The sequence below is a fragment of the Carcharodon carcharias genome, chromosome 6, assembly GCF_017639515.1.
Source record: "Carcharodon carcharias isolate sCarCar2 chromosome 6, sCarCar2.pri, whole genome shotgun sequence".
Taxonomy (NCBI): Eukaryota; Metazoa; Chordata; class Chondrichthyes; order Lamniformes; family Lamnidae; genus Carcharodon; species Carcharodon carcharias.
Window position 1 is genome coordinate 17,764,871 of NC_054472.1, and position 13,873 is coordinate 17,778,743.

The window sequence follows — 13,873 nt, forward strand, 5'->3', positions numbered from 1 at the left end:
TGGATACCGCAAAAGCCCCAACAATATTCCAGCAATAGTACTGAAGACTTGTGCTCCAGAACTTGTCACGCCCCTAGCCAAGTTGTTCCTGTACAGCTACCTGGCAATGTGGAAAATTGCCCAGGTATGTCCCGTCGACAAAATGCAGGATGAATCCAACCCAGCCAGTTACAGCTCCATCAGTCTACTCTCAATTGTCAGGAAAGTGGTCAAAGAGGTAATCAACAGTGCTATCAAGCAGCGCTTGCTTAGAAATATGTTCTTATGTTCTTATAACCTGCCCACTAATGCTCATTTTGACGTCCATCAGGATGACTCAGCACCTGACCTCATTACAGCCTTGGTTCAAACATAGGCAAAATAGCTGAACTCCAGAGGCGAGGTGAGAGTGACTGTCCTTGACATCAGGGCAGCAATTGACCAAGTGTGGCATCAAGGAGTCCTAGCAAAACTAATGTCAATAGGAATTAGGGGGAAAACTCTCCAGTAGTTGGAGTCATGGTTGTCAAAGATCAATCATCTCAGTCTCAAAACATCGCTGCAAGAGTTCCTCAAGGTAGAGCCCTTGGCCCAACCATCTTCAGCTGCTTCATCAATTATCTTCCTTCCATCATAAAGGTCAAAATTGGGGATGTTTACTACAATGTCCGTTGATAATTACACAATGTTCAGCACCATTCGCAATTCCTCAGATACTGAAGCAGTCCATGTCCAAATACAGCAAGACCTGGACAATACCCAGACTTGTGCTGACAAGTAGCAAGTAACATTTGGGCCACACAAGTGCCAGGCAATGACCAGTTCCAACAAGAGAGAATCTAACCATTGCCCTTTGACATTCAGTGGCATTACCATCGCTGAATCCCCCACTATCAACATCCTGGAGGTTACCATTGACCGGAAAGTGAACTGAACAAGCCATATAAATACTATAGCTACAAAAGCAGGTCAGAGGCCTGGAATCCTGTGGCAAGTAACTCACTTTCTAATTCCCAAAAGCCTGTCTACTATCTACAAGGCACAAGTCAGGAGTGTGATGGAATAATCTCCACTTGCCGCTCCAACAACACTCAGGAAGCTCGACACCATCCAGGACAAAGCAGCCTACTTGATTGGCACCCCATCCACAAACATTCACTCCCTCCACCACTGACACACAGTGGCAGCAGTGTGTACCACCTACAAGACGCAATACTGGAACTCACCAAAGCAACTTGGACAGCACCTCCCAAACCCACGACCGTTACCACCTAAAAGGACAAGGTCAGCAGACACCTGGGAACACCATCACCTGAAAGGACCCCTCCAAGCCACAAACCATCCTGACTTGGAAATATATCACTGTTCCTTCACTGTCACTGGATCAACATCCTGGAACTCCCTCCCTAACAGCACTGAGTGTACCTACACCACATAGACTGCAGCAGTTCAAGAAGGCAGCTCACTACCACTTTCTCAAAGGCAATTAGGGATGGGTAATAAATGCTGGCCTGGCCAGAGATGCCCACATCCCATGAATGAATAAAAAGAAAACAGAAAAAAATTGTCTAATTCTCTTTTGAAAGTCTTGATTGAATCTGCCTCTTCCACATTCTCAGGCAGTACATTCCAGATCCTAAAGGGCTGGGCCTTCCACCTGTCAGGGGGTTGTGCGGGAGTGGGCGTAAGCAGGCGGGTTTCCGATCGGTGCCCCCGCTCGGGGAGGTGCCACCATTTTACATGGGTGGGCAAATTACGGCCCATCCAATGTGATGTGTGCAAGGAAGCACTATGCGCTCCCTCTGTGGGTGGGTGGGGGAGGGGGGATTCCCTTCAGCCAGGAGTGTGCTCTTTCATGCATGTGCGCGAAAGAATGCACAGATCTCACTGAGGCAAAGTGCTGCCTCAGGGAGATCAGTTGAACTTTTAAAAATTTATTAAAGGTAAGAAAAAGTTTTCCTGACATTTCCCCTCATGTCTCACTGTCACATGAGCTGGGACATGTCCATTACTTTTATTTAAAAATTTTCCGAACATTTTAAATCCATCATGAAACCTCATCCCGCCCGTGGATTAGGTTTCATGTTTTTTCTGAAGGCTGCCTGGGCTTTTTGCCTGCCCGGCAACCTTAAGGTTGGACGGGCAGGTCCATTAAGCGTTTTAACTACTTTATTAATGGCCTTAAATGCCCTTAATTGCCGACCTGAAAATCTAAATGACGCGGGGTGATGTTGGCCCCACCCCTGCTCGTCGACCTAAAAATTCTCCCCAAAAAGCTTTTCCTCATGTTGCTTCTTTTGCCAATCACCTTAAATTGGTGCCCTCTGGTTCTTGATTCATCCATCAATGGAAGCAATTTGTTCTCGTCCCTGAAACATTCTTGTGATTCTTAGTTGCACCCTTTCTAATATCTTCACATCTTTCCTAAAATGAGGTGCCCAGAACTGGACACAATGCTCAATTTACAGTGTTTTATACATGTTTATTTTAAATTTGTTGCTTTTGTACTCTTTGCTCCTACTTATAAAGCCCAGGACCCCACATGCTTTATTAACAGTTTTCTCAACCTGCCCTGCCATATTTAACATTTGTGCACATATATCCCCGGGTCCCCCTGCTCCTGCACTCCCTTTAGAATGGTATCCTTTATTTGATATTGCTTTTCCTCTTTCTTCCTAACCAAACAAATTACGTCACACTTCTATGCACTAAATTTTACCCATCACCCATTCCGCCAGCCTATGTCTTCTTGAAGTTTATCCTCCTCACAGCTCACAATACTTCTAAGTTTTATATCATCCTCAAGTTTTAAAATTGTGCTAGTCTAGCTCAGTTCAGTTTCTGGCCATGGTAGTGGGGGATTCAGCAATGACAATGCCATTAAATGTCCAGGTGTGATGGTTAGATTCTCTCTTGTTGAAGATGGTCATTGCCTAACACTAGTGTGGTGCAAATCTCATCCTGGTGACTTGTCAACTTCTTAAGTACAGTCAGCCTATATAATACCTCCTGTTTATCAATTTTCACCCCATTTAGTGTCTCAACCAGCTCCCCTTTCACTATGACTTTGGCAGCATCTTCTTCCTTTTTGAAGTGAAATGCAATATACTTATTTATGCCTCAGCCGTGCTACCTGCCTCCAGATGTAAATTCTCTTTAAGGTCCGTAATCTGTCCCACAACTCCTTTTACCACACCTTTACTATTTATATGTCTATATAAAGACTTTTGGATTCCCTTTAATTTTAGCTGCCAGTTTCTTCTCTTATTTGTTTATCACTTCCCCTCTGAACCTTCTTTATTCAGTCTGATTCTCTATTTGCCCAGGTTTGTACCCTGGATAGGACACTCGAGTTTCGCTGAACACAGAATTCACAACCAAGACACAAACTGTCATCTAACAAGGCAGCTGGCTGCCAGATCTCTCAATTGTATTAAGCACCTGACATCTGTCATATGCATCATTTTTCTGCTTCATCTTACTCTCTATCTCTTTTGTCACCCAGGGAGCTCTGGATTTGTTTGACATGCCTTTCCCATTTGTGGAGATGTACACTGTTTCCGAATGTAGTCAAAGCAGAAGACACTGTGAATCATTACTTGCATCTTCTGAGATTGTTCATTCTTATAATTTTACAAGTTCTGATGTACTCATTCCACTGGCATAATTGCAGTAGAACAGAATCCAGAGTAATCCAAAGTGGAAGCTACAGACAGTATCTTGAATTCTGGGGTGGAATCTTTAGCATGGTTGGAACAGGCACGTTGAACCTGTAATCAGGCACCAACTTTCACTGAGACCTAGAATTTTGGGCCAGTTCCAGCATAAGAGTGAGGTCCAGGGCGGGCCTTGTAGGAACAGAGCAGCCATCAATTCTGTTACTCCTAAAGGAACTTTTTAGGTAATCAATTCTCTCCAGGATTGCTACCTGCTCCGTCCATCAGGTTGGAGTGTCTACTAAATACATATTGGAACCCACATCTGTTCTCAGCAAGCATCGGTTCCTTTGGGTCAATGGGATGGTGTACTGGGGAAACCCTGAAACTCCCTGAGCTATGCCCCTATGATGCAAAGGGGACCAAAAATAGACCCAACCTTCCCCATCCCATCCCACCTTCTATAATCTACACAAACTATAACGTTATCCTGCAGTTTCTAGTTATCCACAGGGAACTTGATGAAAGTGTCTGTTTTAGAAAACGTGGTATCAGTCACAGTGAGCGTGCACTGCTAACTGCAGACTGATGTTATTTATATTCTCCATCTTTCTTATCTCATTCTATAGTCCACTGTCATCATTTTACCTATGGAGTTTGCAGCATATCCAGATTTTTAATGCTATCCTCTATTTGCCTAATGACCATTTAGCTTTGTGTTTACCCCCAGGACTATCAAATGAACCTTCCTCAATTTCCAAATTCTTCTGACAGATGAAGTTGCTCCTGTCACTTCTGTTCTTTGGGTTATCTTTATTACCCAAATATTTCGAAATAATTATTATCTTCTTGGTGAGTCATGATTCTGTAATCCTAGAAACATCAGTAGCTTTTAGTGTTCTGACGATAAGGTTGAAATTCCTCTTTTAATGAGAAATGGGAGAGCGCTTGTTAATGGCCCACTAATGAAACTGTATTGGCAGAAATTGCTCACTTTACGGTCACACTTTTCTGCAAGCTCATCAAGAGTTCATTAATTATTGAGAAATATGTTTATTTGTTAATATTTTGTCCAAAAGAGATATATTGTCCTCTAGTCTCAACAAAATTATAAAATGCGATTTCCATCTAATGATCTGCGGGTAAACACAAGACTTACCACCAAATATGATCCAAAATGCACAAGCAAAAGGAATGTAAAACTCTCCATAAATAAAGAGGAACTTCAAGAGGTCAACGATAATCTTTCCAAGCATTACGATGAAAGGTCCCAGAGCTCTGAATGAGAAAATTAACAATATTATACAAATAAATAAACAGAAGTGTGAGATGCTACAGTTTGGTAGGATGAATAAGGAGGCCACATACTGTTTGGATAATAAGAGTTTAAATGTGACAGAGAAGCAAAGGGATCTGGAGGTACAGGTAGACAAAACACCAAAATTAGTGATGCGGGTTAATAGGGCCATAAGAAAGCAAACCAATGAGTGGGTCCATTTCTAGAGGGATAGAATTGAAAAGAAGAGCAATTCTTTATGTTTATATTAATATTTATGTTCATGTTAACACTGGTTAGACCATTCTTAGAGAACTGTGTACAGACTGATTTCCATACCATAAAGGACATTAGAGGCAAGGATTCACAAGGCTGGTACCAGAATTGAATGGATATATTTATTTGCAATGACTGAACTGACTGGGCCTCTTTTCATTATAAATATATGCTACCACAGGGAATAGTTGAGGCGAATAGCATAGATGCATTTAAAGGGAAGATAGATAAGCACATGAAGGAGAAAGGATATGCTGATACAGTCAGAAGCATTAGGACATTCATGAAGAGAGGCTCTGAAGCCTTGTGTGGAGCATAAACTCTGGCATAGATCAACTGGGCTAAATATAGACTCAATGAAATTCTATGGACAAGAAACTAACTTTTAAAATTCTAACTCTGGATATAATGCGGCTGCTGTTGTCAAAAATCACATTTAAAAAAATATATACATGAAGAATACCAAGAGGTTGGGAAGATGCTCGACAGTAACTTACCATTCTGAGAGGGTGGGAATTCAGACTGCTCTTTCCCTAATGGAAAATATTCTCAATCGCCAAATCCTCGGCCCTTATGAAATTAAGTTGCCACGGCAACAATGTAGCACATTTTCCAACATATAATCACTCTTACAGAAATGCCTAATAGTTTTATATACATCTGTAATGTATATGTAAGAAACTTAATCTGAAGCGTCAACTCTGTTTCTCTCTCCATAGATGCTGCCTGACCTGAGTATTTTCAACATGTTCTGCTTATAGTTCATATTTCCAGCATCTGCAGTATTTTTGGGTTGGATCTGGGTGGTAGAAGGCAATCCTTGAGGGGGGCCTCAAAGGCTTGGGCAGAAGGGTAGAGTTTTTCTGTGGTCCTGGGAGATGCACTCCTGTTTTTATGAGCAGCCTCACATGCTCCCTTTGAGGATCACTGGTTAGGTCTGATGTAACTAGGTGAAGCATACACTGCACAAACTGAACCTGTTTCTACATGAATTTCACAATCAGGATCGTACGAAAGGCACAGGGCCGCAAAATACATATTTAAGGAGCCTGATGCCTATTTAGGCAGGCACCTGGACAACTATAAGCCACCCAAGACAATATGGCATCCAGCACACTTTTGCTCCTGATCAGCTGCAACAGATTGTGGTGCAAACTTTGGTGACTTGATACCCATTATAGAAGCACAAAACTGGTGGCTGTCAGCTTAATTTTTCCTCTATTCTTATTAATCATAAGCAATACCACAGGAGATTTACTCTTGTGCATGGGAGATGCTGGAGATCCGAAATAAAATCAGGAAATGCTGGAAATACGAAACAGAGTTAACGGTTCAGGTCGACAACCTTTCATCAGCTCTTCATCGTACATTCAAATGCTGATGTAACAGAGATGTTACATGCAAACAACACTAGACCTCTTTCTTTGCAATGATTTTAGCACACAAGTAACTGAACCAAACTTAAACATTTGACCCAAATTAAATTTTCATGATCAGATGTGCTGTCACATGGGGGTACTTTTCTCTTAATGAAAAAAAAAATCGGAGGATGCATCACCTGGGATTGTTTGTGTATACCTCTTGGCTCAACAGTAGCAGCTGATGAAAGTCAGGGACAAGTCATGTTGCAGAGAACCGTACATGACACAGGATAAATCATCTCTGCTCCCTACTTAAAGCCAATGACACTTGCTTTGGAATGGTTAATAGACACTGATAATTCTCCACTATCTTTCTAAAGTAATCACCATTCATATGTTGGAAGGCAGTGCGACAATTGCAGGAGGGGACACTACACAAATAAGCCTGTTCTTCTCATCCAATTGTTAACATGCATTTTTGTGATGGGGAGGGTGGAGAGAAAGAGCAGTAAATGTATAAAAAAAAGCACTGGTTGGTAAAAGTTCCTATCAGTATTGCATTCAATCTGTGAATAAAATGACTGTGGTTTTTAAATAGGCTGGATTTTATTGAATGCCATGGTCCCTGCCAAAACTCCACCCCCCTTCCAAATCTCTTGGCTTAAAAGGTTGGTGGGGAGCCCCATCTATGATTCTGCTGGCTGCCCTGCAGCAATTCAATGCAGCATTAATTGCCTTCAGGCAAGGCTTGCTCCCCTAACTCAGGAGGGAGTCCCGATTGGCCAACAGCTCTGTAATCCCAGCAGTACTAGGTGGGAGTGGTGGCCACTGCTGGGACTACGGACAGTCCTGACAAAGAGGAGCATGGACTTAAAATAAGTCCAGGGTATTGTCGGGACGAGGCTGGCAGGGTCAGGCAAGGGGTTTGGGGTTTGGGTCTGAGAGGCCAGTGGGGAGGGTAAGGGCTGGTGGCGGGCAGCAGGGGCTGGTGGTGGAAGAGAGCCGCCTCTGATGGACCCAGGAGCTGCCCTGCAAAGGAGGTCCCACCAACCCCATCCAACATGAGCCTGTACAGCTAAAGTTGCCACTCTTCCCATAGATCACGGGCCTCACCCCACCGTGGAGAAAATAATAGCAGAAGCAGGATGAAGCCCTTAAGTGGCTATAGCCACTTAAAGTCCTCGATAAGCCCAAGGGCAGGCAGGCCACTTGACACCTCCACCACCCACTGTAAAATTTCAGACATGTCAGAGGCAGGCAGTAAGGTGGCAGACAGACCACCCATTGGATTTTACAAGTCCTCCTGCCTAGAAATCCATCAGCTGGGGACTGTAAAATCCAGCCCGGCATTTTAGAAAATAATAGTCATAAAATCACTGCAGCAAATTTCAAACCTGAAATTGAGCAGTAGAACTCTCATGTGAACTATGATTTTTTTTTAAACAAACCAAATGGAAATATAAGAGAACGTAATGCATAGAATTCACCTGCATTACTTTATGCATCATGGAACGTGTATTGCAGTGTTGAGAACAGGGAAGGAAAGTATCATAATCTAAAGACATCTTACTTGAGGGAAAAGAACAAATCAGTGAACTACATACCTGATAGCTCGGACGTGCTTCATGAGCCGAAGCCAAAGGAATATGACAGTCACAGCAAAAAGTCGAATGTGCGCAATGTGAATAAATTCATTGTCTGTTGTCAGATCAACCACATGAGTTGCTATCAGAGCAAAGAGCAGCAGATAAACCATCCAGTCAAACAGGTTCCTGGAAAAAAAATGGCAATAGTTATGTTAAGTATAAGCAAGTACAGCTGGTGCTCAGCATTAATATACTAACAGTGCTGTGGAACAGGTACAGTTTGACCTGAATTTTTACAAAGCTGGAGAAGCTCCATGCCTTAGCCAAAATGGTGCCCAAACTCCGATTCTGGAAGTCCCTTCCCCCGAATCTGGCACACACCATTTTCGCCAGATATGTTGGGGGAGACGGAGGCGCAAGAACTGGAGTGGGTTATAGTTTGCACATCTATGGTTCAGGGAGGCAGCTGCACTTGTAAAAGTGCTGCTGCCTTCAAATGGGTGCAATTTTCATTACTGGGATGACCAAACCACAACTCGTGGCCTTTAGACATTTGAGGAAAAGGTCTAAAGCTGCAAGAGTTTTTTTTTGGAAATGTTGGATATCCTTTTGGAGAGGTAAGGTGCCCCTTTGGGAGAGGTAAGATGCCCCTTTGATATTGTTAAGAATAGACATGAATGTGCAGAAAAAGTGGATAAACTCAGTGGAACTGTCAAGCTGTCAAGTCAATTAAATTCCAAGCCCTGGAAATTTTTTGGGGGAAAAAAAGCAGCCTGTTGTAACTCAGCTTGTAATTTCACTTGCCGTCCTAAGTCCAAGGGGTATCATTATAGGATTAGTGCTGCTTGACTGCTTTCACAACCTATCATTATCACAAATGGGCCTTCTTGGTTCACAGTTTGATTGACAGCTCCATGTGGTTATAAAGAGATTAGCTGTCTTTGATGTGTTTTCATAAGGGATTACATACTTGGAAGGAGTTTAAATGTGTAGTTTGTTAATGAATTTGTGGGTGTTTTTTAAATAGGGAAGTCTGCAATATACACTTAGGACTTCATTTAATTTCATCTCACTATGGCTCCTGAGGTCTGCACATGGTGGATACTGGGTGAGTTGGCATGGAAGATGTAAATGTAAAGGATGGTGGGTAGGGGTCATGGGTTGGCATGAAATGGCATAGGGACTTTAAAGGGCCATTAGGGTGATTAGAGGAGCATAGGCTGGCATGAGGGGCCATGGAGTGCATGAGTTAGCATGGAGGGTCTGAGGGCCCATGAGGCATGGGTAGAGGCATAGGTTGATATGGATGAGGCATGGGGAGTCTGTGATAAGGTGAAGGGGCGTGAGGGGTGCTTTTGGTTTGATTGTGGTTTTCTTTAAAAAAGAATTGGGATGAAGTCCATGAGCACCAAGGCAGGTCATTTAACCACTCTGCCTCAGCACCCAGCATACCCTTTGACTGGCTCCAGACTCTTTCTGGGAGTGGCGGACCCGACTCAAGTTACAACCTGGCCCCTCTGCCACCACCAACCCTACACCTCCCGCCCAACCCCAGGGATCAAAATCAGAAGATTAGGGGAATTTTCTCCCACATCGGGTGCAATCCTGATTTGGGGGCTAAAATTCAGCCCTTTTAATCCTACTCTACCTCCTTTCAATCCAAATTAGGTTAACTGGCTGGGTACTGATTGGAGGCAGCTGTCTCTCCTAATAGAGTGGAGGGATAATTGGAGAGGAGAATTGCACTTGGGCAGTGTCTTCGCTCCTCCTTAGTCATTGACAGAAGACATTGGCAGCAGCATGCTGTGCACCCACCCTTTGTTCCATGAATCAGGGCAGACTGAGGAAGAATGGAGGTTGAAAGTACAGAAATTATCAAGGTACCTGAACATCAATATCCCCATCAAAACACATGGGGCAGAATTTTTAAGCCCTACACGCCAACGCATAAAATGACGCGCAATGACACTGGGCATGCATCCAGACGTCATAGCGCTGAGTAGCGATGTTTCGTTCGGCAGACTTGCGCCAGAGTTGGCTGCATGCCTGCCAATATGAAAACGGCCTAATAAGGCCATTAAGGATCTAGTTAGGGTTATTGTAAATGCTGCCTGTCACCTTAAGGTTGGCAGGCAGGTGAAAATCTAAGCGGCCTTCGTGTTTTTTAGGAAACTTCATCCATGAGCAGGATGAGGTTTCCTAAGGCTTTTATTAAATAAATAAATAAAAATTTCATAAAAATAAAAAAAATGTCCCATCTCATGTGACACACGAGGGGACATGTTTAAATAAAATTATAAATCTTTTATTTAATAATTTCAAAAGCTTCAATCTCCTTGAGGCATGGAGCTGCCTCAGGGAGATTGAAGCAGTGCGCGAAAGAGCACTGGCCCCGACTCTCCCTCCTCCCCCTGTCCATACAGGTAGCGCTAAGCGCTGCCGCTCGCGTATTATGCTGGACAGGCCTTAACTGGCCCGCCCACGTAAAATGGCGACGCGGAGCCGATCGCGGGTGGCTCTGCAACCGCCCTTGCCTGCTCCCACCGAGCTCGCCCGCCAACCGAAAAATTCTGCCCATGATTACTAAAACACTGGACACACAAAATGAAGAACTTGCATTCAGCAGTGCCTTTCATCACCTCAGGATGTCCTAAGGTATTTTACTTCTGAAGTACTTTTGAAGGACAGTCTCTGTTTTATTGTATAAAGCTCAACAGCCACTTGTGCACAGCAAGCTCCCACAAACAGGGATGAAATGAAGCGATCAAAGCATCCAGAAGAGCAGGCAAAAAGAGGACTCAGAGACTGTGGCCACCACCTAGAAGAATAGGTGAAAGAAGACCTGGAGACAGTCCAAATCAGTCCAGTCTGTGGCTCCAGATGAGCACAGTGGACCGTGTTCTGAGAGAAATCAAAGTGTGGCATCCCAGGAAAACAGAAGTGATTGGTTGGTGACTATTTTGTTCATTTACATTCAAAACTCATATAATTTATTAGTAATTTTAGGGAGAGAATTTTTTCCCTGTTGGGCGGGCGGATCGGGAGTGGGCGCGAAGCTGATCATTGCCTGCGATTTAGCGTGGGTGAGCCAATTAAGGCCCGCCCAGCATGACATGCACCTGGAAGCGCTGAGCGCTCCCTGTCCAGGTTGGGGGAGAAGGGAGAATTGGGGCCTGTGCTCTTTCGCGCATGTGCGTGAAAGAGCACAGAAATCTTCCCTGAGGCAGCTCTGTGCCTCAGGGAGATTTCTTGGCTTTTGGAAAAGTTAAGTAAAGAAAAAAAAAAATTATTCAGGCATGTCCCTTCATGTGACAGTGTCACATGAGCTGGGACATGTCAATCAATTTTAATAAAATATTTTACTAAATTTACCTATGGATGAGGTTTCATGATAAATGCGAATGTTGCCTGGGCTCTTCACCTGCCCGCCAGCCTTATGGTTGGAAGGGCAGCCCTGTTAATTGATTCAAGTGGTTTTTGAATGGCCTTCATAGGCCTTTGACAGTTTGGTGGGCGCGCAGCTGACTCCGGTGTGCGCCCGCTGAACTGATGATCTGAATGACGCGTGGTGACGTCGGGATGCATGCCTGACATCATCGTGCATCATCTTACACGTCGGCAAGTGGGGCCCACCCCCGCACACCGACCAGAAGATTCAGGCCTAGGATTTTATCAGCTGTAGTATAAGGTTTACAAGCTGTAGTAAAGCTTATTGGGAGCAGCAATGTTTATTAATTGTAAATTAATTAAGAAAAATTAATTAACACATATCAAAGATGGCAGGGTAGGTGATGTGTTGCAACCGCAGAATGTGGGAGATCCTGAATACCAGCACGATCTGGGGCAAACATTTCTGCAGTAAGTATCTGCGGCTTGAGAAGCTTCAGCTCAAAGTCATTGAGCTGGAGGCAGAGCTGCAGACACTGATACATCAGGGAGGGGAAAAGTTACCTCGACACTTTGTACCAGGAGGCAGTCACTGCCCTGAGGATATGGTCTTCTGATTTGGTCAGTGGTTAGGGACAGAAGGTGTGACTATGAGTGAGGCAGGTATGGGGACCCAGAAAGTAGAAGTGGAGGAGCCTTAATTGTCCAACAGGTTTGAGGTTCTTCAGCCTGTATGGACGAAAGCGACAGCTGCAAGGTGGATGAGCAAACTGACCATGGCGCCATGGTACAGGAAGTGGGGCAGTGGGGTGGGGGTTCATATGTAATGGAAGGAGGGGGATTGACACAATTTTTTGTAGCTGGGAACATGAGCCCAGACACTGTGTTGCCTGCCCAGTAACAGGGTTCGGAACATCTGCTCTGGGCTGAAGAAGGACTTGCAGTGGGAGGGGGAGGATCCAGTGGTCATGGTCCACATAGGTACCAACAGCACAGGAAGAACTAGGAAAGAGGTAGTATGAGCAGATAGGGACTCAATTAAAAAGCAAAACCTCAGAGGTTAATAATCTCCTGAGCCATGAGAAAATTGAAGTAGGGTAAATCAGCTGTGTGTGAAATGTGTAGCTGAAATATTGGGTGTGGGAGAAATGAGTTTTCATTTGTGGGGCAGTGGCACCAATACTGGGGAAAATGGGAGCTGTACCATTGGCATGGTCTTCACCCGAACCTTACTGGGGCTGGTGTTCTGGCATGGTATATAACTAGAGCGGTAGAAAGAGCTTTAAACTAAAAGGTGAGGGTGAGGAATCAAGGTTTAGGAGATGCAATAAATGTAAATAGAGAAAATAAGGCAAGAGGGCAAGGTAGGAGATAAGGGAAATGATGATCCAAGCGTAGCAGGAAGGCACAGCGTGTACAAACCTAAGAATGCACTAGAGGATAAGGCTACAGGTTACAAAAATACTAAAAATGCAGAACTAAAGGCTCTGTATCTGAATGTAGCATTTGTAACTAAACAGATGAAGTAACAGTACAAATAGAAATAAATATGTATGATTCGATAGCCATTACAGAGACATTGGGGCTGAATTTTCCCCCCGTTGGCGGGGGGAGGTTGAAGGGCTGGCGCGCACAGGTGTACCTCCAATCAGTGCCCCGGATTGGGGGCACGGCGCCATTTTACTTGGGTGGGCCAAGTAAGGCCCGCCCAGCGTGTCATCTGCAAAGAAGCACTATGTGCTCCCTGTGCAGACGATGGTGGTGGTGGGGGGGGGGGGGGGGGGGGGGGGGGGGGGGGGGGGGGGGCGGTGTGTGGGGGGAATCACAAAATCAAGAGTGCACTCGTTCGTGCCTGCGCACAAAAGAGCGCACTCATCTCCCTGAGGCTAAGTGCAGCCTCAGGGAGATCGGCTCTAAACGTCAAAAACCTAAAAATAGAAAAATAAAATTTACCTAACATGTCCCCTCATGTGACAATGTCACATGAGTTGGGACATGTCCATAATTTTCACAAAAACTTTATTAAAATTTTTTAAAGCTACATGAAACCTCATCCCGCCCGTGGATGAGATTTCATGCTTTTTCCAAATTGCGCTGGGGCTCCTGGCCTGCCCGCCAACTTTAAGGTTGGACGGGCAGGTCCTTTAAATATTTAATTGCCTCTGTCAATGGCCTCAATTGGCCATTGACAGGTCGGTGGGCGAGCAGCTGATTTTGCTGCGCTCCTGCCTTCCTGAAAATTTAAATGGGGCGCGGTGACGTCAGGAGTTCCCCCCGACATCACGGCACGTCATTTTACACATCAGTGAGCGGACCCTGCTCCCGCTCGCCGAAGCATAAAATCCTGCCCAC

General features: G+C 44.5%; 1 protein-coding gene across 1 annotated transcript in view; it reads right to left on the minus strand.

Annotated features, from left to right (window-relative positions):
* LOC121278784 overlaps nt 1-13,873 on the minus strand; it is a 53,007-nt gene that overhangs the window by 8,231 nt on the left and 30,903 nt on the right. Inside the window, exons 10-11 of the mRNA XM_041189235.1 lie at nt 8,153-8,320; nt 4,795-4,913 (exon numbers count right to left, since the gene is read on the minus strand). Of these exons, the coding sequence (XP_041045169.1) occupies nt 4,795-4,913; nt 8,153-8,320 (287 nt within the window). The remainder of the gene's footprint in view (nt 1-4,794; nt 4,914-8,152; nt 8,321-13,873) is intronic.